This window comes from Aspergillus karnatakaensis, assembly GCF_047715665.1.
Source record: "Aspergillus karnatakaensis strain CBS 102800 unplaced genomic scaffold BJY04scaffold_25, whole genome shotgun sequence".
Lineage (NCBI taxonomy): Eukaryota > Fungi > Ascomycota > Eurotiomycetes > Eurotiales > Aspergillaceae > Aspergillus > Aspergillus karnatakaensis.
In genome coordinates, this window is record NW_027395737.1 from 95,184 (window position 1) to 118,058 (window position 22,875).

The 22,875-nt window shown below is 51.7% G+C and overlaps 10 protein-coding genes across 10 annotated transcripts; 6 read left to right on the forward strand and 4 right to left on the reverse strand.

Moving 5' to 3' along the window:
• Positions 1 to 147: 147 nt before the first annotated feature.
• BJY04DRAFT_61657 (isocitrate/isopropylmalate dehydrogenase family protein) lies at positions 148 to 1,384 on the reverse strand. Its single transcript, XM_073720735.1, has 2 exons — positions 1,114 to 1,384; positions 148 to 1,058 (listed from the first exon to the last, which is right to left on the reverse strand). Exons 1-2 carry the CDS (start codon positions 1,340 to 1,342, stop codon positions 232 to 234), a joined length of 1,056 nt encoding a protein of 351 aa, XP_073571020.1. The 5' UTR covers positions 1,343 to 1,384; the 3' UTR covers positions 148 to 231.
• Positions 1,385 to 1,390: 6 nt separating this feature from the next.
• On the forward strand, positions 1,391 to 3,061 carry BJY04DRAFT_189341 (Zn(II)2Cys6 transcription factor domain-containing protein). Its single transcript, XM_073711352.1, has 5 exons — positions 1,391 to 1,971; positions 2,016 to 2,029; positions 2,079 to 2,141; positions 2,206 to 2,840; positions 2,887 to 3,061. Exons 1-4 carry the CDS (start codon positions 1,906 to 1,908, stop codon positions 2,621 to 2,623), a joined length of 561 nt encoding a protein of 186 aa, XP_073571021.1. The 5' UTR covers positions 1,391 to 1,905; the 3' UTR covers positions 2,624 to 2,840; positions 2,887 to 3,061.
• On the forward strand, positions 2,725 to 4,243 carry BJY04DRAFT_61674 (FAD-dependent oxidoreductase). Its single transcript, XM_073720737.1, has 4 exons — positions 2,725 to 2,840; positions 2,887 to 3,441; positions 3,501 to 3,817; positions 3,885 to 4,243. The coding sequence occupies exons 1-4, from the start codon at positions 2,826 to 2,828 to the stop codon at positions 4,204 to 4,206; spliced, it is 1,209 nt and encodes a 402-aa protein (XP_073571022.1). The 5' UTR covers positions 2,725 to 2,825; the 3' UTR covers positions 4,207 to 4,243.
• Positions 4,244 to 4,552: 309 nt separating this feature from the next.
• Positions 4,553 to 7,951, reverse strand: BJY04DRAFT_227871 (CoA-transferase family III domain-containing protein; the record flags this gene model as incomplete). The annotated part of the gene is made up of 8 exons (XM_073718722.1): positions 4,553 to 5,055; positions 5,131 to 5,641; positions 5,692 to 5,837; positions 5,943 to 6,094; positions 6,286 to 6,509; positions 6,561 to 7,003; positions 7,048 to 7,434; positions 7,492 to 7,951. 8 exons carry the CDS (start codon positions 7,949 to 7,951, stop codon positions 4,553 to 4,555), a joined length of 2,826 nt encoding a protein of 941 aa, XP_073571023.1.
• Positions 7,952 to 11,788: 3,837 nt separating this feature from the next.
• Positions 11,789 to 13,146, forward strand: BJY04DRAFT_189345 (thiolase family protein). Its single transcript, XM_073711353.1, has 2 exons — positions 11,789 to 12,616; positions 12,664 to 13,146. Exons 1-2 carry the CDS (start codon positions 11,853 to 11,855, stop codon positions 13,103 to 13,105), a joined length of 1,206 nt encoding a protein of 401 aa, XP_073571024.1. The 5' UTR covers positions 11,789 to 11,852; the 3' UTR covers positions 13,106 to 13,146.
• Positions 13,147 to 13,343: 197 nt separating this feature from the next.
• On the forward strand, positions 13,344 to 14,832 carry BJY04DRAFT_227872 (class-II fumarase/aspartase family protein; the record flags this gene model as incomplete). The annotated part of the gene is made up of 2 exons (XM_073718723.1): positions 13,344 to 13,496; positions 13,549 to 14,832. 2 exons carry the CDS (start codon positions 13,344 to 13,346, stop codon positions 14,830 to 14,832), a joined length of 1,437 nt encoding a protein of 478 aa, XP_073571025.1.
• Positions 14,833 to 15,211: 379 nt separating this feature from the next.
• BJY04DRAFT_227874 (RmlC-like cupin domain-containing protein) lies at positions 15,212 to 17,149 on the forward strand (the record flags this gene model as incomplete). Its single annotated transcript, XM_073718724.1, has 5 exons — positions 15,212 to 15,512; positions 15,566 to 16,203; positions 16,297 to 16,651; positions 16,724 to 16,842; positions 16,910 to 17,149. 5 exons carry the CDS (start codon positions 15,212 to 15,214, stop codon positions 17,036 to 17,038), a joined length of 1,542 nt encoding a protein of 513 aa, XP_073571026.1. The 3' UTR covers positions 17,039 to 17,149.
• BJY04DRAFT_189346 (uncharacterized protein) lies at positions 16,733 to 18,464 on the reverse strand. Its single transcript, XM_073711354.1, has 2 exons — positions 16,910 to 18,464; positions 16,733 to 16,842 (listed from the first exon to the last, which is right to left on the reverse strand). The coding sequence occupies exon 1, from the start codon at positions 18,382 to 18,384 to the stop codon at positions 17,260 to 17,262; it is 1,125 nt and encodes a 374-aa protein (XP_073571027.1). The 5' UTR covers positions 18,385 to 18,464; the 3' UTR covers positions 16,733 to 16,842; positions 16,910 to 17,259.
• A 736-nt stretch (positions 18,465 to 19,200) lies between these two features.
• On the forward strand, positions 19,201 to 22,010 carry BJY04DRAFT_227877 (FTFMHR domain-containing protein; the record flags this gene model as incomplete). The annotated part of the gene is made up of 3 exons (XM_073718725.1): positions 19,201 to 19,276; positions 19,323 to 19,377; positions 19,425 to 22,010. The coding sequence occupies 3 exons, from the start codon at positions 19,201 to 19,203 to the stop codon at positions 21,877 to 21,879; spliced, it is 2,586 nt and encodes an 861-aa protein (XP_073571028.1). The 3' UTR covers positions 21,880 to 22,010.
• Positions 22,011 to 22,047: 37 nt separating this feature from the next.
• Positions 22,048 to 22,749, reverse strand: BJY04DRAFT_218392 (uncharacterized protein; the record flags this gene model as incomplete). The annotated part of the gene is made up of 1 exon (XM_073716302.1): positions 22,048 to 22,749. One exon carries the CDS (start codon positions 22,747 to 22,749, stop codon positions 22,048 to 22,050), a length of 702 nt encoding a protein of 233 aa, XP_073571029.1.
• Positions 22,750 to 22,875: the final 126 nt, after the last annotated feature.

A 22,875-nucleotide genomic window follows, 5' to 3' on the forward strand; every position in this document is an offset into this window, starting at 1 on the left:
TGGGCTACTGAAACTTCCAGAGATTGTATTTGAGGCCCATGGTATAGAGGCAAGGTGCTTCATTCAAAGGTAGCGGTAGTAGATCATCTACAATTCGCTTGTCGTATCATTCATCGTAACCTCGATACCTTTGCATATGCTTTGGAGCTAGCTGTCGTACTCTCACAGTTGATATCAGAGTTCATAATGCATCGTTCCAAACAGAATCAAGTCTTCTTGACTACTTGATATCTACAGGCGATCAATCTCCGCGATCACAGCATCCACCACCTCCTGCGTGTTTGCCTTTCCTCCCAAATCCGCTGTGAGAATCCCAGCCTGGCAAACGCTCTCAACGCATCCCATCAGCTTATCGGCAGCCTCCTTATTACCCAACCAAGTCAACATCTCCGCCGCCGACCAAAAGGTCGCCACTGGATTGGCAACCCCTTTCCCAGTGATATCAAACGCACTGCCATGCACCGGCTCAAACAGCGAAGGATTCTTCCTCGTCGGATCCAAGTTACTCGACGGCGCAATTCCAATCGACCCAGCCAATCCAGCCGCTAGATCAGAGAGAATATCCATATGCAGATTCGTCCCGACGATCGTATCCAGCGAGTCCGGTTTCGCTACCATCCGGATCGTCATCGCATCGACAAGCATCTTATCCCATTTGACCTCGGGAAAGTCCTTGGAGACCTCCTCGGCAATCTCATCCCACAGAACCAAGCCGTGCCGGAGGGAGTTACTCTTCGTGACAACGGTAAGTAGTTTCCGTGGTCGAGACTGTGCGATTTCAAATGCGAAGCGCATGATCCGTTCCACGCCGACCCGTGTAAATATTGCGACTTCGGTGGCGGCTTCCCATGGGTGGCCGATGTGACTACGGCCTCCTTGCCCGCTGTATTCGCCTTCGGAGTTCTCGCGGACCAGTACCCAGTCAAGACCATTTGGGGCTGTGGAGAGAGGACTTTTGGCGCCGGGGAAGAGGCGCACTGGCCGCACGTTGGCGTAGAGTTGGAGCGGGCCGCGGAGTTTTAAAAGGAGGCCCCAGAGAGAAAGATGGTCGGGGACGTCTGTAGAGCATAGTTAAGAGGTGTCACTTTCGGAATAAGGAGAGAAAGGGCGTACCTGGGTCGCCGACGGCGCCGAATAGAACGGCGTCAAATTTGCGAAGGACTTCTAGACCGTCATCGGACATGAATTGGCCGTGTTCCTTGTAGTAGGCGCTGCCCCATGGGATATGGCTGAATTCGATCTGGAAGTTGAGTTTGGAGGCGAGCTTGTTGACAACTTGGATTGTGGCGGAGACCACTTCGGGGCCGATGCCATCACCTGGAATTGATGCGATTTTGTACATTGTGCTATGTGTTTTGCTGTTGATATAATGGTTATTCCTTATGGGTCAGGATTAGTGTCTTTATATGTAGGCGGCTGTATACTTCCCTCGGGTGAACTTTCTGCCTACCGGTTATTGTCGCCGAACCCCGCATCTTGAGTGCGGGTATCGCGTTTTGTCTCTTCATCAGGGCATCGATGCGAGGTTCCATGTCGCTCAACTCCGTGACCATCTCTCAGTGTAAACAGTGCGAAACAATATCCAATTTGATGCCCTGTGGACCGCAAGTCATTCTATTCTCCGATCGCGGCCAGTGCCAATCACCTGCAAGAAGCCCCTCGCTCTCGGCAACCACAAGTAGCGCCGACGATATACAACTCGGCTTTTTTCTTAAGAATAGAAAAAATTATATCTCAGTAGCACTTGCTTGACTACTTGAATCTGTACAAACAAAATCCACCTTGCAGCTTAATTGTGGTGGAGTTTGTATACAACCACGTGACCGGACATTTCCTCCTCCGGGCCAAAGGCTCGCGTTTTCATCAACGCGCTCCCTCACATTTCATCCTCAATTTTCCCAAACCATGCCTGCGCGACCGCAATCACGAATTACGACGGCTTGCAACTCATGTCGGAACCGCAAACAAAAGGTATGGGTATCCCCCCTGCAGAAATCCGGCTAATCTTTCTTTAGTGCAGTGGAAATCGGTACGCAGCGCGTCTCCATCGCCAATACCAGCCAGCACTAACAAACAAGACCAACATGCATACAATGCCTCCAACATAGGCGAACATGCGATTGGCCTGAGCAGTTGAAACGGTAGGATTGCTTACATGCTTATGCCGAAAAAGCTATCGCAAAGGCACCGACTAACACCCTCAAGCGGGCCCGCAAAGGGCTACATTGAAGCCCTCGAGCACCGCCTGCAGGAAACCGAAAACCTCCTCTTAGGGCTACTGGATCAGGTGTCTGACTCCCAACTCGCCGAAAGCATCCCACATGCCACGGCACAGCCCCGATCGGGGAAACGGGGTAATGAGCTGGAGTATTGGAAGCGGTATCCATTGCGCTCCGTAAATGAGATCCGGAACTGGCAGGAGGATTGCCAGAAATCTGATCCTGACGGCGCAGAGGGCTCTACGCCAAATCTTCATGCTGGCTTGCCGACGCCGGATGGTGCTGCGTCGACTGTTCAGGAGGAGGTCTCGAGGACGCTGCGCGAGAGCCCGGAACCACAACCGAGCCCGAGCGCGTGGAGTGGAGCGCCATCCGCGAACTTCCAGCAATCATTCTTGTGGTAATCCAGAGCAGCAGTTACCGGGGTCATGGTAGCCCGAAGCTGGGGCATGCATACCCCAGTTGTCCCCGCCGACCGTGCTTCGGTTGCTCCCTCCCCGTCCTCCTCCCCGGCCCTCGCAGCCCCGCAGTCACCATCTTCCCCACGATGAAGCTACGTATAACAAATTGCATCCGGGGTAGACAGACCAGACATCAACAGTAACAATGGCTCTCAAAAAGGTAAGCTACATGGTTACCCTTCACCTCACTCATCTGACAACCCCAGATTATTATCGTCGGCGCCGGTCCCTCGGGCCTCCTCCTCGGGCTCCTCCTCTCCAAGGCCGGTGTTGAAGTCCACCTCCTCGACGCAGACACAAAGGTCAGCGACCAGCCCCGCGCAGCACACTATGCCTCGCCCGCGGCCTACGAGCTGGACCGCGCGGGCGTCCTCGACGACGTAAAAGCCCGCGGGTTCACTTTCAAGACCATGGCGTGGCGCAAACCAGACACGACGTTTGTGGCGGGGACGACGACTGAGCATCTGCCAGAGGATTACCCGCATCGCATGGTGGTTCTTCCGCTTGATCTTCTGGGTGAGTTGCTGGTTGAGCATATTGGGCGCCAGCCGACAGCACATGTTAAATGGTCCCATCGCGTTACGAAGATTGGGCAGGAAGGTGACCATGCTTGGGTGGATGTCGACACACCGACTGGCCCGACGCGCATGACAGCAGACTACATCATCGGCTGTGACGGCGCAAGCAGTACTGTCCGTCGCGAACTCTTCGGCCCTGAATACCCCGGTGAAACGCTTGATGCGCAAATCATCGCCACAAATGTACCCCCTCTCCTTCCCTTCTCTTTTCTCTCTACCCCCACTAACTAACAAGCTTTCAGGTCTACTACGACTTCAAGAAATACTTTGATTCCGACTCCAGCTTCATTATCCACCCGGACAACCTCTACATGGCAGCCCGCATCACAAACGACGGCCTCTACCGCGTTACCTACAAAGAAATCCCCAACCTCTCTCGCGAAGAGTACATCGCGCGCCAACCACGCCGGTACGAGGAGATCCTCCCCGGAAACCCTAAACCGGGCGAGTACAAGATCACGAACATCTCGCCTTATAAGCTCCAGCAGAGATGTGCGGAGAAGTTCAGAGTGGGACGGATCGTGCTTGCAGCTGATGCGGCGCATTTGTGTAACCCTTTGTATGACCTGACCCATTTATTATTCCCTCTTTCTCTTTCTAAACAAATATACTAATCGGCATGATAGTGGCGGTCTCGGCCTAACAGGTGGTATAGCCGACGTCGGCTCGCTCTATGACAGCCTAATCGGCATCCACAAGGATCTCACGGACGACAGCATTCTCGACAAATACGCGGAGATCAGAAAGCAGATCTGGACGGATATCATTGACCCGCTGTCAAGGGAGAATTTCCGGCGCTTGCATCAGGATGCGAATACGGCGAGGGAGAATGATCCGTTCTTCCAGTTGTGTGTTCAGGCTGAGACGGATGAGGATTTGAGTAGGGAGATTGCGTTGGGGTATGATAAGCTGAGGGTTGATATGACGCAGTATTATACGAAGAAATAGGAGGTGGGATAGTTAGAGGTGGAGTTGATTGATTTGAATGCTTAAAATAATCACTTTTGCCAACGTAATCTTAAGCAGCCGTAAGATTGGAGGAGAGATCTAATAGTTTGTTATGGCCTTCGTGCAGCTACATCTATCTAGCTATTTAGCTGCCGCTCGGAGTCTTTATGCTGGTGTTTTACCTGCCATTTTGACTGCAGTTTTCTTTCTATTGGGGTTGTCCAATGTTCGTCCATGCTATATTATATACTACATCCAGTGTGTGCTAGTCTTTCTGCTTCATTTACAAACCAAGCTACCCAGTCAGTTCGTCCCCAGAGTCGTCCCCTTGGCCTCTATTCCTAGATCACGAAACAACGCCCTCCCTTCTCAACTCCCCAATCTCCCCCTCTCCCAACCCAAGCTCTTTTAGAACCTCATCCGTATGCTCCCCCAACAACGGCGGTGCCATCCTGACACTCGGTTCCGCAACACTATACTTAACCGGCGGACTAATAATCTTGATCGGCCCGCAAGCCGGGTGGTCGATTGTCTGCACCATACCCCTCGCCTTGACGTGTTCGTGCTCCATTGTATCCCTCACGTCATTCACAACTGCGAAGGGGAGGCCGGACCCTTCGAAAGTCTTCTGCCATGTTTTTGTGGTTGCTTTGCGAGTCTCAGTCTCGATTAGTGTTTCGAGATCTGTGCGATTTGCGACACGGTCAGAATTGGTAAGAAACCGGGGGTCGGATTTCCAGTCTGTTTTGCCTAGACGCTCGCACAGGATACCGAAGAGCCGGTCATTGGCGCCGCCGACGAAGATGTCCCCGTCGGCAGTGGGGAAGGATTGATACGGGACGACAGAAGCTGTTCGCCAGGGCTATTAGCATCACACAGTACTCCGGCTAGGACCAGTAGAAAAAATAGAGCCGAAATACATACGATGCGCAGTCCCCCACCTCCCACTATCCCTTCCCCCGGATATCAACACAGAACTCCCCATATTCGCCAACGTCGCAACCTGACAATCACTCAAACAAACATCCAGATGTTGACCCTCCCTATCTGGATCCCTCTCCCTCGCCCAAAGTGCAGCCATAATACTATTAACTGCATAAAGGCCCGTCGTCAAGTCCGTAACTGCAACACCAACCTTCACCGGCGGGCCGTCTCTACTCCCTGTAAGATGTGCAAGCCCGAACTCCGCTTCGACCATGACGTCAAAGCCGGGTCTAGAGCTGTAGGGGCCTGTTTGCCCGTAGCCAGTTATGGATGTGTAGATTAGGGATGGGTTTATGCGTGAGAGAGTGGTATAGTCGAGGTTGTATTTTGCGAGGGAGTTTGGGAGGTAGTTTTCGACTAGGATGTCGGCTTTTGCGGCGAGTTTGTGCAGGACGGATACACCCGCTGGGGAGGAGAAAGAGAGTGCGAGTGAGCGCTTGTTGCGGTTTACCTGGTTATCATTAGTTAGTATGATAGTCTTAGTGAAGAAGAGGAACATACAGATAGGTAGTATGCGCTTTCACCGGCCCCTTCTCGGCCGTCGATGTAGGGTGCATATGGGGGTCCCCAGGCACGGGTGTCGTCGCCACGGACGGGGTGTTCGATTTTGATGACATCGGCGCTAGAAGGGTCAATTGCTGGACAGACTTGCGGAATACACGGGGAGATGACCGTACCCAAGATCACCAAGGATTTGCGTACAGTATGGCTATGCAATTGTTAGTGAATGAATTGACGTGTTGGAGGTGGACGGACCCCAGCTAAGACACGACTTAGATCGAGCACCTTGAGCCCCTCAAGGGGAAGTTTCTTGTTCTTGTTTTCGGACCTTGTGGCTGTTGCCAGCGCGCGTATTGACACGCCAGTAGGCTTGAATAATGGTGAGAAGCGTGTGAGAAACATACTTGAACCGATGTCTCTCTCAATCAGTGAGTTGGAGAAGGCTGGATAATTTATTGGAGGCTAAGGTGCAGCCCCACGAGCGCTCGACCCCACATAACCACCCTACAAAATAATTGGAGAAGTGCGGAGAAGCCACAAAATGTACAAAATCTTGGTATAACTACTAATCAAAAAGCTAAGGTATCATATTACAACATGGGCTTGAGATCAGCGGCGACCTTGAAGGGGGCTTCGGTCTTGCTGCGGATCTCATCGACGGACACGCCGTCAGCGTGCTCAACCAGAGTCAGACCTTCAGAGGTGCTGACTTCGAATACGGCGAGATCAGTGATGATCTTGGACACGCAGCGAGGGCCGGTGAGAGGGAATGAGCATTGGGAAAGGATCTTGGGGTTGCCCTTCTTATCGGTGTGTTCCTGTGTTCGTTAGTATTGGTAGATCATGTAGAACATGGGGTAGAGACATACCATCGTGACAACAACCTTGGTCTTCTCGGGGTTGGCGACCAAATCCATAGCACCGCCAACACCCTTGACCTTACCGGGAAGCATGAAGTTGGCGAGATCTCCGTACTGGCTGACTTGCAGAGCACCGAGCATGGTCATGTCGATGCGGCCAGCGCGGATCATGCCGAAACTCTCGTGGGAGCCAAACAGGGAAGCACCCTTGCTCAGGGTAACGGTCTCCTTTCCGGGGTTGATCAGGTCGGGGTCCTCCTCGCCGGGGCGGGGGTAGCCGCCGAGACCAAGGATACCGTTTTCGGCTTGAAGAAAGACTTCAACGCCTTCGGGGAGGTATGATGGGGCGATAAGGGGGATTCCAATACCGAGGTTGACGTACATGCCATTTTGGAACTCCTTGGCGGCACGCTTGACGATCCGTTCGCGACGAGCAGTAGCCTCGCCAGAACCTGACAAGTTAGCAGAGGTTACCACTACAGTGAAGACAACATACCAGCCTGCAGCAGCTCGCTGGGGTCCTTGGCAAAGGTGAGCTTCTCAATTTGCTTCTTTTCCGTACTCTGGATAACCTTGTTGACGTAGATGGCTTGCAAGTGGATCTCTTCCGGCTTGAGCTCACCGACTTCGACAATGTGGTCGGCTTCGACGATAGTGTATTTCGCGTTCTTGGCCATAGCTTCGTTGAAGTTGTTCTGAGCCTTGCGGAACTGACAGTTGCCGAGCTTGTCGGCCTTGTCTGCCTTGATAAGAGCGTAGTCACCGAAAATCGATTCTTCCAGGATGTAAGCCTTGCCGTTGAATTCGCGGGTTTCCTTGGGCTTAGAGTATTCCGCGACCGTTCCGTCCTTGTTGTAGCGCACGGGGAGTTCACCAGTTTGTACTAACAACAGAATGTCAGCGGGGCGCTACAGAGGCCTTAGCATGATAGATAGCATACCGATAGTTCCATAAGCAGCAGGGGTATAAAAAGCAGGGACACCAGCGGCACCAGCAGCGCATTTTTCAGCGATCGTGCCCTGGGGGGTCAATTCCAGAGAAAGGTCACCCGTGAGATACATCTTCTCAAAGACCTTGTTTTCACCAATGAACGAAGCAATCATCTTGCTGATCTGCTTGGACTCGAGCAATTGGCCCAGACCGGCACCAGGCATACCAGCGTTGTTGGAGACGACAGTCAAATCTTTGATGTCGGGACGGTCACGAACAGCATTGATCAAGCTGTTGGGCACACCAGAAAAGCCGAAGCCTCCAACAAGGACTGTGGAGGAACCCTTCATTTCTTGAATAGCTTCATTGGCAGAGGCACATCGCTTGTCAATAGCAGGTCTTGAGCATGAGGCGGAGAACTGCCGCCGCCAGATGGCGAACGGACGGACCGCAACAGTTGGTCTAGCCATGCTGTTGCTTGCTTGAGCCTTGAGAGACAAATTCTGGGGAGAGGAAGAACAGTCGGAGTCGAACAGGCTGGGGAGAGGCAGAAGATAACTTTCGGGAAGTGTGGGGCCTTGTCTGGGGGTATGCCGACTAAGGGATTATCCGGCTCAGTGCTTTGCCGCCTCTGCTACCCGGCTGAGCTACCTTCAACAATTGATGTTGTCTTTCTTGACCGCTGCTTGACTGTTGAATCTCGAAAGTCAATCAAACATTCAAAGTGAAGCTTCAAGTCAATTGAAGCATACGTATCCTAATATCCTAATAATGCCGCGTGTTTTTTGTCTGCAATAACAGTCACGGGACCTAATCTCGGCATACCTTGTGATGACTCAGAAATTAGCTCAGCTTTCGGTAGCTCAGCTACCGACTTCGGCTACAGATTCGGATCGGGTGTGCTCTCTTCCGATTTCTTGAAGGGTCACTACTCGACTATACGCCATGTCGGTCAAGTTATACATGGTAGAGGCAATGGAGGTCTCCCTTCCAGCAGTGACGAAAAGATCAAGAGTTGCTTCACTCCAGACAAGTACACATCTGTGACATGCGGGGTGCTAGCCTTTTTCTGGGACAAACCCCTCACCCCGCACTTGCTTCTCCGCACATGCCACATCCTACTGCTATCCGCACGAGTTTCTGGCTCTTGACACATGATTTACACTGCACATCTCTTGTAGCATCATCTGAGAAGTGCACTCGCCATGAGATTCGTGTCTAGGGGCAACTTTTTGTGTATAAAAAAGCGCCATCTTGTGGCCTTTCTCCCTATGTATGGGTTCGTTCAAGCTCAATAGGTCGACAGACACAATTCGTCCTCCTTATGGCAAATCACACGGTCGTTATCTGATATCAGATACAAGATAGAGCGTGGGGACCCAGTTTGTTCAAGAAGACGATGATGCGGCTCGTTTTTCAAGTTAAGCATACGGGTGATTCGTGAATAAGTGATCGAATCTCGGAGTCTTAGAGCTATGATCTGTCACGGCTACAGAAGTGGTGGGGTGACTTCGTTCGATACTCGCTCATATTTCTATTTCATTCAACGAAGATACTCTTGGCAAGTGAATGTGATGTGAAGATCTAACATACTAATGATTTTGGGGTCTGAGCAGTTGCTGGGACAAGAGCTTACGCTTTATGCCTCGGATCTTCCACCATTTATGCATCTGCAGTATCTCAGAGTCACTCGAATGTGCCCTGACATGGACTCCCTAAAAGGCTCCAATCAGCTTCACTAGGATGGTTAATCTACTGTGACTAAACGACAATTGAGGCCTCTTTCAGAGAATGAGCAAAAATCTCTGGATTGGTGCCTGCCACCGAAACCAACACAAACAGTGACACTGCACTCTCATGCCTTCAAAGCACCGACACCATAGATCTAGATCTCATTCTCAATCCTTTCTTCGCAATCTTTTCTTCTCAGTGCTTTTCCCATGACCTGAATACATGATGAATCCTCCTATATTCGACGGAGAGGTCGACGAGGCCACCGCGGACTTGATCTTCCAGCTACAGCTTGAGGACGCCGGTGTTTATCCAGAATCAATCAATGGTGATTCCCGAGGTCCCATCTCCAAGGAATTGGCTTTCGAGCTACAAATAGCTGAACTCAGGAGCGCTTCACGGTTTCTTGCTGACCAGCTCTTAGCTGTGAGCATGACAGAGGCAGTGCTTTCTGGGGGTTTGACCATCCCAAACAACCAAACACAAGAGAACGTCGCGGCTGGAGAACGACAGCATACAAGTAACTCGAACGAAGATGAGGAGTGTATGAATATCGAGCATGCCAGGTCGAACACTGAACCTGGTGATACCGGTGAGGAGACTTTGGAGGAACTACGAATTAAGTATATTTCAGGCTGGAGACGACTTGGGGCAGGTCTCGTCTCATGGACTTTGGATTGGGATCGGTCAGCTTGGGAAGTCAATCAAGTATCTTCGTCTCAATCCACGCATTCCTGTCAGGCTTGCAGAGAAGAGGTTCACTTCATCAACGCCATACGTGTTCCGTGTGATCATGAGTATTGCCGTCCTTGTCTGGAAGCACTTTTCGAAGCCTCAATTTCCGACGAATCCTTGTTTCCTCCACGATGCTGCGGGCAACCAATTGCTGCAAGCGATACTGTTCGTTTGTTCCTCAGAAGCGACGTAGTCCAACGGTACGAGGAGAAAGAGGTTGAATTCAAAACCCCAAATCGAATATACTGCTACTCTCCTAGTTGCATGATCTTCATCCCTCCGGGTCATATTGACAACGTCATTGCCACATGCCCTCGGTGCCGCTTCACAACCTGCGTGTTCTGCAAGACTAGGGCGCATACCGGGAACTGTCCTGAGGATACTGCTATGCGACAGCTTCTGGCTATGGCGAAAGAGAAGGATTGGCAGCGATGCCTCTCTTGTGGGCGAATGGTTGAACTTGATACGGGCTGCAATCACATTATGTTCGTCTCCTTGAGTTTGCTATATTCCAGCTGTGAGACCTTCCACTAACATATCGCCTCCTGACTAGATGCCACTGCAGTCATCAATTCTGCTACATCTGCGGACGAGAATGGAAAACGTGTGACTGCGGATCTTGGGACGAACAATACCTCCTGGCGGCCCCTGACAGAATCATCGACCCGGAATGGGAACCTAACATCGACGAAGAGTGGGATATTGACAATCGCAATGCCCAGCCAGGTCTTCCGATGATACAGAACCCCGAGAATGGGAGACTCGCAGCGGGCTTTGAGCATGGTGGATGGGACTACGGTGGGCTGCTTGTGGCATTGCGACAGACCCACGGTTGCGAGCACAACGGACGGTGGAGATACATACCTGGACGCCACCTCTGTCTAGACTGCTCTGTTCGTACGTCTAAATTTATCTTCGAGTGTCGTCATTGTAAGCTTCGGGCTTGCAACCACTGCAGAAAAAACGGGCTTCGCCGTGCTGTTGATTGATGATCCCATGAGCTGAGCCGTACAGCACATGGTGAAACTTTGATAGTCAAGTTACTGTTCTATGGAGTCTACTTTGATGTTGCGAGTCCGTTTCAGGTACCTTTTGTACCTTTGCAGACAGAAGATGACTTTACCCATCACCTGTCTCGCTCGCGTTTTCTTCCTAACACGGCCCCTTTGTGCTCAAATCTTGTGTAGTAGAGTTTCCATTCTAGCTGAATGCCTGGCTTTTTAATGCAACGATCAATAAAAAAGCTACCTACCAGCACGAAACTTCAATCGTGCCTCTTCTCCATAGTCAACTCTGTAGCCGCTCCTTCCTAAAATTACTGTCAGCACTGTCTGTAAGTACGCGGCTCACAAGGAAGGCGCATTTTGCTCGGGTCTCCGTCGCTCCTTCATCCCCTGCCCTGTTCATCACCGTACCTTTCTAATCCACGGCACACCAAGAAGGCAGGTGCGATCGCCCCCATCTGGATAGCTCCTTCCTTCCTCGTCCCTGGGGCTCGTGGTTGCGCTTTCCTATCTCAGAGTAAGAGCTGTCTACCAAATAAGGAAGCTGCGATAGGCCGCCCGCACGGGTCTAGCTAGGAAGGCGCTCCTGTAAACCTGGTTGTGAGGCAGGAGCGATGTACTGTCTAGAAGGTTAATCGTTTATAGGGTCTATAACAGCTACAAGCCCCAAAGAAGTAGTATCTAGTGTCACGATTACCGTGAACCTATGATAGTTATGGATAGTTCGTCAGTGGTGTTTCCTCCGCATCAACCAAGGTGGGGCTCTCAGCCTCGGTGGGGAGACACCCCACATACACCGAACAGTCCATGGATGGATTTACTTCGAACAACACACCTTCGCAGTCTCCTCTCCGAGCAGCCAACTGGATCTCGAGCGAGCTTTACTTCGAGTATCACAACGATGTTTCGACAAGCCCTCACCAAGACCCCACACGACGTGGTCCTCCTCTCAGCCGTCCGGTCCCCCATCACCCGCGCCTTCAAGGGCGGCTTCAAAGACTCTTACCCCGAGGAACTCCTAATCCCCGTGCTACAAGCCGCTCTCCAACGCGCAAACATTCAAGCGGCAGATATCAACGACGTGGCTATTGGGAATGTTCTCGCTGAGTTGGGATTCGCGAAGACCGGTCGCACAGCGATCAATGCGGCGGGATTCCCCAATTCCACGACTTTTCATACGGTGAACAGGCAGTGCTCCAGTAGCTTACAGGCAATTACGCATATTGCGCATGCGATAAGGGTCGGCCAGATTGAAGTCGGTCTTGCTGGGGGTGCGGAGAGTATGACCCGGTGCTATAACCCTACTAGGGGTATTCCGAGGGATGTCAGCCCGCTTGTTACGGGGAGCGGGGTCAAAGATGCTACAGATTGTTTGATCCCGATGTTGCAGACTTCGGAAAATGTGGCGAGCAGGTATAATGTTACGAGGAAGGAGCAGGATGAGTTCGCGGTGGAGAGTCACAGGAAGGCGGTTGAGGCACAGAAGGCTGGAAGATTCGAGGCGGAAATAGTAAAGATCAATGCGAGGAGGGTTGAGCCCGAGACTCAGAACGAGACGTTTGAGGTTGTTGAACGCGATGATGGCGTTAGGGCGGGAGTTACGTTTGAGAAGCTGGCGAAGCTGCAGCCGGTGTTGGAGGGAGGCGCATCTACGGCGGGAAACTCGTATGTCAATGATTCCCGAGGTTGCTTCTTCTGCTAATGATGTGCAGCTCGCAGATATCAGACGGGGCGTCGGCCACTATTCTTGCTAGTCGCGCGTGGGCTGAAGCTCATGGCTTGAAGCCGGTTGCTCGTTTCGCCGGCACGCAAGTTGCAGGCTGCGCCCCAGATGAGATGGGCATCGGACCTATCGATGCAATTCGCAACCTCTACAAGCACAGCGGTGTCTCTCAGAGGGATGTGGACATCTTCGAGCTGAACGAGGCGTTTGCCAGCCAGTCTATCCACTGCATCAGGGAACTAGATATCGATATTGCAAAGGTCAACCCCAACGGTGGTGCCATTGCTTTAGGACATCCTATAGGAGCTACAGGGGCTCGCCAGACTGCTACCTTGCTCGCGGAGCTGCAGCGACAGGACAAGGAAGTTGGCATTGTGAGCATGTGCGCCAGTACTGGCATGGGTGTAGCTTCGTTGTTTATTAGGGAGTAGATCTATACCGAGTCATCATATTACTGTATATACAAGACCAAAAATAAGCAGAAACTTGAAACATTGAGCTATACAGAGAAGCTCATGCCCACTAAAGTTCCCTATGCGTAGCCCCACACACATACAATCTACCACCCCTGCCACCCCAACAATCCTCGTGGGGCCATCACCCCGGATTTATTGCCAAAGTATTTCGAGCTCCAACACAATCACCCCTCTCCCACCACAGTTCATCACCATGTCTCTACTTGCACAAATATCACGAGTTGCACGACAGCCATTACGGGCCGTCCGCGTCCCCAATGCCAAAGCCAAACGCAGCATTGGCTCCGTGAGCGCCATCGACTCCAGCATTTTCCGCACCCTCTTCGGCACAGAAGAAATCCGCAAGGTACTTCCTCCCAAGCCATCTAAGCAATCAGCTCCAATATTAACAAAACCAGGTCTTTGACGACGAAGCCTACATAACTCGGTGCATCGAAGCCGAAGCCGCACTCGCCCGCGCACAATCAAAATGCGCCGTTATTCCTTCTCATATCGGCACTCTGGTCACCGAAAAAGTCACCTCGTCTCCCCTCGACATGGAGCGGCTTCGACGCGAAACTGAGATCGTCGGATACCCAATCCTTCCTTTAGTCCGGCAACTCAGCGCAATGTGTGGTGCAGACGCAGGGAAATACGTCCACTGGGGCGCGACAACGCAGGATATTATGGATCTGGCGAGTGTCTTGCAGATGAAGCAGGGACTTGACATTGTGGAGAGACTAGTGGGTGAGATTATCAGTATCTTGCGCGGGCTCTCGGTTAGGTATCGGGATACCCCGATGGCCGGGCGGACGCATCTGCAGCATGCGTTACCGGTCACGTTCGGATACAAGTGTGCGGTTTGGCTGAGTGGTTTCCAACGTCATCAGCAGCGGCTTGCGCAGCTAAAGGAGCGGACGCTACTAGTGCAGTTTGGAGGTGCGGCGGGGTCTCTGGCGTCACTTGGTGCCGGGGATGATGGGCTACGGGTTCGAAAGGCACTTGCTGAAGAGCTGGGCCTGACGAATCCGCCAATTACATGGCACGTTGCGAGAGACGGTGTCGCTGAGATTACGAACTACCTCGCTTTACTGGGTGGAAGTATGGGTAAGCTCGCGCTGGATATCATCATCATGTCTTCGAACGAACTAAGCGAGGTCTCTGAGCCTTTCGTCCCACACCGCGGCGCCTCCAGCACAATGCCGCAGAAACGCAACCCGATTTCCTCCGAGGTTATCCTGGCTGCATCAAAAGTCCTGCGCTCAAACGCCGGTCTTGTTCTCGATGGCATGGTGGCTGATTTCGAGCGTGCTAGTGGTCCCTGGCACCTTGAGTGGGTTGCTATTCCTGAAAGCTTTGTGCTTGCTGTGGGGGCGCTTGAGCAGACGCGGTTTGCCCTGGGGGGCCTATGTGTCCATAAGGAGGCTATGTTAAAGAACCTACACTCTACCAAGGGGCTAATCGTGGCGGAGGCAGTAATGATGGGGCTTGCGCCAGAGGTGGGGAGGCAGAGAGCGCATGACATTGTATATGAGGCTTGCAGGGAGAGCATTGAGAACGGCGGGAGCTTGGAGAAGGAGCTGTTGAAAAAGACGGAGGTTACGGAAAAGATGAGTGCTGAGAGGGTCAGGGAGCTTTGTGATCCGGTGAATTATTTGGGAGCGTCAGGCAGGATGGTGGATGATGTTTTGGCTGTTGATTAGGTGGTTAGGCGTGCTGTTTGTAGGGCTAGGTGGTATCAGGCGTCCCGAATGTGTTGTATAGACCTCTTGGAAATGAAACTCGGGCATCAGACCCTCCACATCCAGCCCCGCAAGATTTTAAGAATGGGCTGAGTCCTCATATCTGTGCCATGGAGATATCCCTAATTCTTGCGTAGGAAACTCCCACATGAAAAGCCAGCTCTCCCCGCAAATCAAGACTGCATATGTGGGCCACCACCTAGCTGCTCCACATTCATACCTCAACTCAAGCCCTCGTATGATCTCAGGAGAATAGCAAGCATATATTCTTCCAAAGACTCCCTACCCTTCTTTACCCTTCCTATCCAACTGAACTCTACCCCAATACAACATACACACAATGGCAGCCCCTCCAATCAAAGAGAGGACTCCTCTCAAGGACCTCCAAAAGGTTTTCCACTATACAGACACAATGACCCGCAAGCCAACCCGCGACAACGACCCTTACGAATACATGGCCGGCTTCGGTAACAGATTCCAATCCGAAGTTATTCCCGGAACACTACCAGCAGGGCAGAATAACCCCCAAGAGGCGCGATTTGGCCTGTATACGGAGGGCATTACCTACTCGGCGTTCACGGCACCCCGACATGCGAACTTTAGCACTTATATGTATCGTGTGAGACCGGCTGCTGCACATAGTAAGTAGCCGTTTTCATTGTAACCCTAATGAGAAAGAGTACTGACTCAACAGACGGCTACAAAACAAACATTCCCCACAAAGCCGATATCGAGAACTGCTTCCTGACCCTAAACCCGCGCGTCGCCACACTCGCCGAGCAAGGCGAATGGGCGCCTTTCCCATTACCCTCTGAAGACGAGAAAATCGACTTCGTCGACGGCCTCCACACACTGGGCGGCAGCGGCGACCCGAATCTCCGCGAGGGAATCGCACTGTACGTCTACATGATTAATGCCGATATGAACCATAGAGCATTCTGCAACACAGACGGAGATATCCTCATCACGGCGCAATTGGGTAATCTCGATATACAAACCGAATTGGGGAAGTTATTCGTTCAACCGGGTGAGATCTGTGTCATCCCGCGCGGGATTCGGTTCGCTGTTCGTTTGGGATCAGGGCAAAGTACCGCTAGAGGGTACGTAACAGAAGTATGGGGGTCGAGGTGGGAACTTCCGGATCTGGGGCCACTTGGTGGTCACGGATTAGCGAACCCGAGAGACTTTCTACATCCGGTGGCGTACATTGATGATAATCTGCATGAGGATTGGACGGTCGTGAATAAGGCGAATGGGGTATATAATGCGCTAGAGCAGGACCACAGTCCGTTTGATCTTGTTGCTTGGCATGGGAATGTGGTTCCTTACAAGGTATGCCCTTTGCCCCCCCGGCCAGGCTTCTGTCTCAAGCCCTGAAATCCCTAACCTTTCAATCCCCAAACCACCATACTGATGCGGAGATAGTACGACCTCACCAAATTCTCCTCCCAAAACTCTACCTCAATCGACCACACCGACCCTTCCGTGAACATCGTTCTAACAGCTCCCTCACGAGATCCGGTTACGCCGCTTGCTGATTTTCTCTGGTTCGGACCGCGATGGGATGTTGCGTCGAATACTTTCCGGCTACCATATTTCCATCGCAACTCCGCTACAGAGTTCCTAGCTTCTTTGTACGGGAAGGGCTTGGGCCGATCTGATGACTTTCTTCCTGGTGGTGGGAGTGTAGAGATTAGTCACACGCCGCATGGAAACTTCTCGCAGGAGTATGTGTGGGAGGGGAGGGTACAAGTCAATGAGCCGAGGAGGATTCTCGAAGGTATGTTAATTCTTTTTGCAGTGGCATGGTCCAGATTGGAAAATTTCGGAGCTAACATGGTCGAAATCATAGAACAAATGACCATCATGATTGAGAGCAGCCGGTCATTCTTGTTTACTGAGTATGCGAGGAATGGTTGTGGGGTGTTCAAGGATCAGGGGACGGATCCCAAGGTATGGGATACGCTGCCGGTATGTTGCCCTACTCAATAATTCTTACCTTGTGTTGGAGGCCATGTCGCTAATGTATGTGGCGCAGGATAAATTCTCCACATATCCCAATATCCAGGAGATCTTGCGTCAAGTTAAGATTGATAAGGAAGAAAGGAAGAAGCGGCTGGAGGTGTTCTATGATGATGAGAAGCTGGCGCAATTAGTGCAGTCGTGATCTTGGAATAGATTAATATCAGTAGATAGTACTTTTGAAAAGTTCATATCAGTTCAACATCCGGATGCTCTACCGCATCAGGATCAGAGTGCAGACACAAAAATGCGTGTACACGAAGCTGGGAACAAGAGGTCACATGAGGCCTAGGTGAGATGAACATGAGTTTGTCAAATATAAGTGTTCTAGATGCCCAAATAGAGGAGTCTTCTTTTCTGACAACCCTAAGCACCGCCGTTCTCCAGGAACCACTTTACACTCCTCTCCAACCCCTCCTGCATGCCCACCTTTGGCTTATACCCAAGCACCCTCTTCGCCTTACTAACATTCTGTGTCCGAATAAGCGTACTATATCTGATCCCGTTCCTCGTCATTTTCGGCCTCCTTGTGCCCCCGGAGATTAACCAAACAGCCCACTCGCTCACAAACCCAATTACCAACATCATCCACAGTGGAATCACTACGACATCCTCCGGCCGCACAGGCTTGCCAACCAGCGCAGCAACTGCTCGTTGATAATCCCAAAAGAGCCATGGCTCGTCGTTGGTCAAATTGATACAGCTGCCATCAAGCCGATCTGCGTGATTCGTAGGTGCGAGTTTTCCCCAAGCGTTTAAGAGCGTCTGCGCGGTCAAGATATGTGCATCGGCGAGGTTGCCCACGTATACAAAGTCATACGGATTCTGACCGTTGCCGATCTGGAATCGGCTCTTTCCTTGCTTCGCGACGGCGATCATTGTACCTAGTGCGGCGACATCGCGCTCGCCGAAGACCAAGCATGTCCGGATTGAACATGTTAGGAGACCCTTGTTGTCTGTGCCGCCGGAGCGATTAGCTGCTTGAATGGCCTCCTCGGCCTCCGCTTTGGCAATGCAGTAGGCTCGCTTCTGCTGTGGGGCGTGGAGAAGAGGGAGGTCTTCTTTTCCGTCGATAAGATCGCTTTCATTGTCGTTGATAACGCCGGCCGATGATGTGTTCACAAAGGCGCGAACTGTCTTCGATTTCGCTGCGGCATCGAGGAGGCTGGCTGCCCCCTTGGTGATGACGCGATAGTACTCGGAATCGGGGGCTCCATCGGCTAGATCAGGGGATGCAGTATGGAAGATGGTGACAGGTTGCGCGAGCTCGACTATGCGTGCAACATCAGTGGGCGTAGCAATGTCAACATTATGATAGTAGACGTTCTTGTTTGCATGCCTGTTGCGGCTGGTGTTTATGTCTATTGAATGAATCACGATATGAGGATCGAGCTCGAGAAGTTTAGCGATGATGTGGTAGGCTATGAAGCCGTTGCCTCCAGTTATGAGAACCGGGCCGAGGTTTGAACTTGGAGACTGTGTGAGTGCCATAATAAGAGAGATTGGTTTAAAGAGAAGCTGAGTGAAAGGTAGCTCTTTGTTTATCTCGAAGGCAGGGCGCTAACCTTTATTTTATTCCCTCAGCCTGTTCTTCCTGAGGGAAGTAGCGGCTGAAGGGGCCAGCGCGTAAGCACTAATGGGCTCCATAATTGCTTACCTCTTTCAAAGCGTGATTCTAGGCGAATATACGACAGTGGATGACGACCGTTGAACTTGAGACCATTGCAATGCTTGTCGGGACTCGGAGTTATTTTAACGCAAGAACTGCCGTCGTCTAGGTGGAGTGCTCCACTCCACCGACGATCTGAAGGATTGCAGCCTTGAATCTCAGATTTTCACAAAGTTCGCGTTTCCCGACGTGGGAAGTATTTTGACTAGTCAATCCCCTCCATATCGACAGTATAGATAGTTCTCCTTAGCCATTTAACCATGAGGATCAAATCATCAATAGTGTAACGTTGATTGGCTAGTTGACAATGCATACCCCATATTTACTCCCCGGGGTGCGTCACAAATACCGTATAGTCACGCATATCCCTAGGGTAACCCCGTACTTTACGAGACTGATACGCAGCTCTGCATCCTCGGGCTTTCCCCTCACTCCATCCTCCTCCCGCCTGCGCTTTTTGGCTTCATCCGTTTGCATCCATTCATCTCACCGGGCTCACCCTCCTCAACAACCACCCTCACTTCTCTCATCTGCTGCCTCAGAAATTTATCAACACTTCCGACCTGTAGTCGCATCTCTGCGACATGCATCCATCTTATTGATCACATTCTTCGAATTCCTCGCCCTCGCGAGCCATCATGGTTATCAGAAAGTGCAACATCTGTGACCGTCGCTTCAAGAAGACGGAGCATTTCAAGCGCCATGAGCGGTCGCGTCAGTTCTTCGACCTGCTGAGTCTTCCACTGCTGACAGGCATCAGACACCAAGGAAAAGCCTTACGAGTGTAGCGTCTGCCACAAGCGATTTTCCCGAAGGTGGGTTACTCCACTACAAGCTCACAAACTCGAGGCTAATTTATCAGCGATGTCTTGAGCCGGCATGCAAAAGGCCACAACACGAATGGCACAGCAGCGACTGCCACTCCAGCAGACAAGCCGCGCGCTCCGTCAGTCGCCCAGCCGTCCAATTCTCAACCAACTCCCCCTATCGATCCCTCCCGCTTCCTTTCGATGGACTCGGGCGAAACGCATACATCTCATAATCTGCAACAAGTTGCACCGCGCGATATCTCGCTGACCGGTGCCCCGAATCTTCCTTCCTCATCCCTAGACTTCCTCGCCGATATTTCCGCTCACCATGCGCGAACAGAACCGGACGTCAACGTCAACTCTATGATGGTCGAAGACCAGCCGACCTACTTTGGCTGGAATGAAATGCCCGCTCCACCGGTACCTTCGCATATTGCGACTGCGACTGCGCCGGCTGATCAGCAGACCTATCGAACCCCGATGTTCGATGCCGTGCCGAACGATATGCTACAATTTTGGTTGGAGCCGCGTGGAGATACGGCCTCGCATCATGGTTCACTTGACATGATCGGCGATGCCAACTTCAGTCTTATGGGAGATAACGTCGCAATCACGCCAGAGCAACAAGTCAAGTCCCAGACTAGCGACCACAAAGCCACCGGTGACATTCCAAATGAGCGTTTTGCTAGAGTTCAGCGGTACTGGTTAGCGCCGTCCAATACCACCGGACGACTCATGAACAGCCTTTGGCGGGATGTTGCGTGCAGCGACGTCGACAACGTTTTCTCCTTGCATCCATCGCATTCGTTCAACAGTCCGTCTGGTCATCTACCCGGTTCGCGGTATGGCTTGGACGAAGAATGTCGTCAGCAGCTGCAAGTAGCTTTTGGAAGCCTACAGCTGAGCAGTCAGCTATCACCGAACAGTGCGCTATCACCAACTTCCAACTCTACGTTTGGAGGCCGCCCAAGCTTTCCTCCGGCTGAGATACTAGACATGGCGCTTGACCTATACTTTCGCAACTTTCATCCGCTTGTTCCATTCGTCCATCTTCCCACCTTTTCTGCCAAGAATACCCGTCAACCAGTTCTGTATGTTATGTGCCTGATTGGAATGATTATGCTAGGCACAAAAGGGACCACAGCATTCGTGTCAAAAAACTTTACCTCCGTTCTGGAGAAGATCACCGCAGATCTGGCAAAGTGCTCTATAGGTATTGAGAATACTATGGGTACTCTGAACACCTTTGCGGCCGCTTTTCTCTTCCTTAACTTGGCGGCTATGACCGGGGAAAAAGAGCATTTGGAAAAGTCACAGATGCTATATGTGAACCTCATGTCGGTAGCGCAACGGCATGGACTTTTCTCAGCCACTGAGGGCCAAGTTCTCGACATTACCCTCTTTGAAGCCGTTCCAGACATAGACATCAGATGGAAGACCTGGAGCAAGGTCGAATCTGTCAAACGTTTGATAACTGGGCTTCTATTGCTGGACTCTTGGTACTCCTCATTTTTATCAACAAGTCCTATAATCGTTCCCGATTCGATACAACTCATTCTACCCTGCAACGAAGGCCTTTTCAAGGCAAATGGCTCCATGCGGTGGATGCAATTAGTCCGCAACGGGAAGCGGTTACTGATGCCAACCGTCATGGCGCCTTCGGAAAATGTCATAGTACCCGCTCTCGACAGCCCAGTTGAGGATTTCTGTATGCACGGAGTGCTCGCTATGGTTCAACTGCGCTTGTCTGAAGCATATCACCGCCTTCTATCGAACAGAGCCAGCTACCCGTACGCCCCATGTCACACGTACGCCATGGACGGACGCGCAAGGTGTTTACCGTCGCTTCAACTACAGATAGCAAACAAATACGGGGAAGTTCTTGAACGCCTCAACCCCAACGCAGCCATCATGTGGCACAACATATGCATGACATTGACGGCAGACACACAAATATTCGACTTGGCTGCTGGACGCGCAGGCGCAGGGCCAGCTCGCAAAGCACTAGACGATATTGCAGCGTGGTCACAAACCCCAGCAGCAAGACGAGCCTGCTTACATGCCGCACATATCTATAAGGCTATGACCAATCGAAAGGCATCCGATCACACGATGTTTCACTCCGTCTTTTCTCTCTTCTCGGCTGCTCTTGTGCTCGGTCTGTATATCTTCATGGTCCCAAGCCCCAGTGAGCTACAAGTCGGTGGCACTTCAATCGAATTACTTGACGACATTGATTGGGAGCGAGTTGGTACTGAAGGGTTTACCAGCTTTATGGAGCCCCGCGGATCTCAATCATTTACTCCGTCAGACGACCCAGCAGTGAACTTCATTCGTAATGGAGGCACCGTCTATTTCCGCGGTGTGCCTTTCCAAGGAGGGTATCAGTCTGCTCGGCGGATTCTCCTCGACTACGCGGGCCTGCTAAAAGATGCTGGGAAATGGAGCGTGCGCAAATTCTCCTACGTGCTTCACATTATGAGCGACGTCCTCATGGAGGTGGAGTGAGAGTAAGATGCCGCTGGTAAGCATCTGAGCAACGCAGTGCTGGACATTGTGCATGCAGGAAAAGTCTAGCTGGCTGGATTGTTTTTAATATGACGCTACGGCCATCAATGTACGACTATATTACATATACCGATGTTCAACATGATATCTTCACCGCAATAACAAGAACTAATTCAGACTCCGCTGCCTCACCCTCGTATACAGTGTACTCAATTCCTCTGCTGAAGCATCAACCCCCCGCACATTCATCCCATCAACATCAACACCAACATCCTCCTCGTTCCCTCTCATCTCATCCCCCCAAAGCACAACTCTTGACCCACCATGATACCCCTCCCCATACCACAGCGCCTCCGGATGCCCAAACTCACTCCCATCCTCACCGACCTCCCCCTCCTCAATCTCATCCTCCCTCCCATCCTCTGAACTCGCTCTCCTCAAGCACCTACACTCCCCCTGCTTATTATTATTCCCATTCCCGTCCCCATTCACAACCTCAACATCGCCCCCGCAATCCCCCTTCCACCTGCCCAAACAAAGTCCATTACACCTCGCGCCAGGAATATGCAAAACATTCTCAAGCACAATCTTATTTGGCCTGTTATCTGTGTCATCTGGTCCACGGCGAACCGTCAGCTCGACCGTCCCAACGCCAAGGCATTTCGTCCCGGAGATTCTGGTCGGCGCACGGTGGTAGGTGCTAAAACTGGAGCGGTTCTTGGCGAAGTGACTGTTGCCGGGTGTTAGGAGCCAGGTGTGGTTTTTCTTAGAGGACGAGGAAGTTGAATTGTTTCGGGAATGGAGTGTTGGGTTTGGGTTCGAGGAGGGGAGGATTGTTAATGGTGCGGCGGCGGCGGAGCTTGGGGCCATTGTCTTGAGGTTTTATCCCGATAGCCAAATAGTGAAAAGAGAATATATTGTGAGGTGATTGAGATGATGGGAAATGTGTACTAACAATGTGATCAGGTGTGGTTATCATATATGGCGCCTAGACCC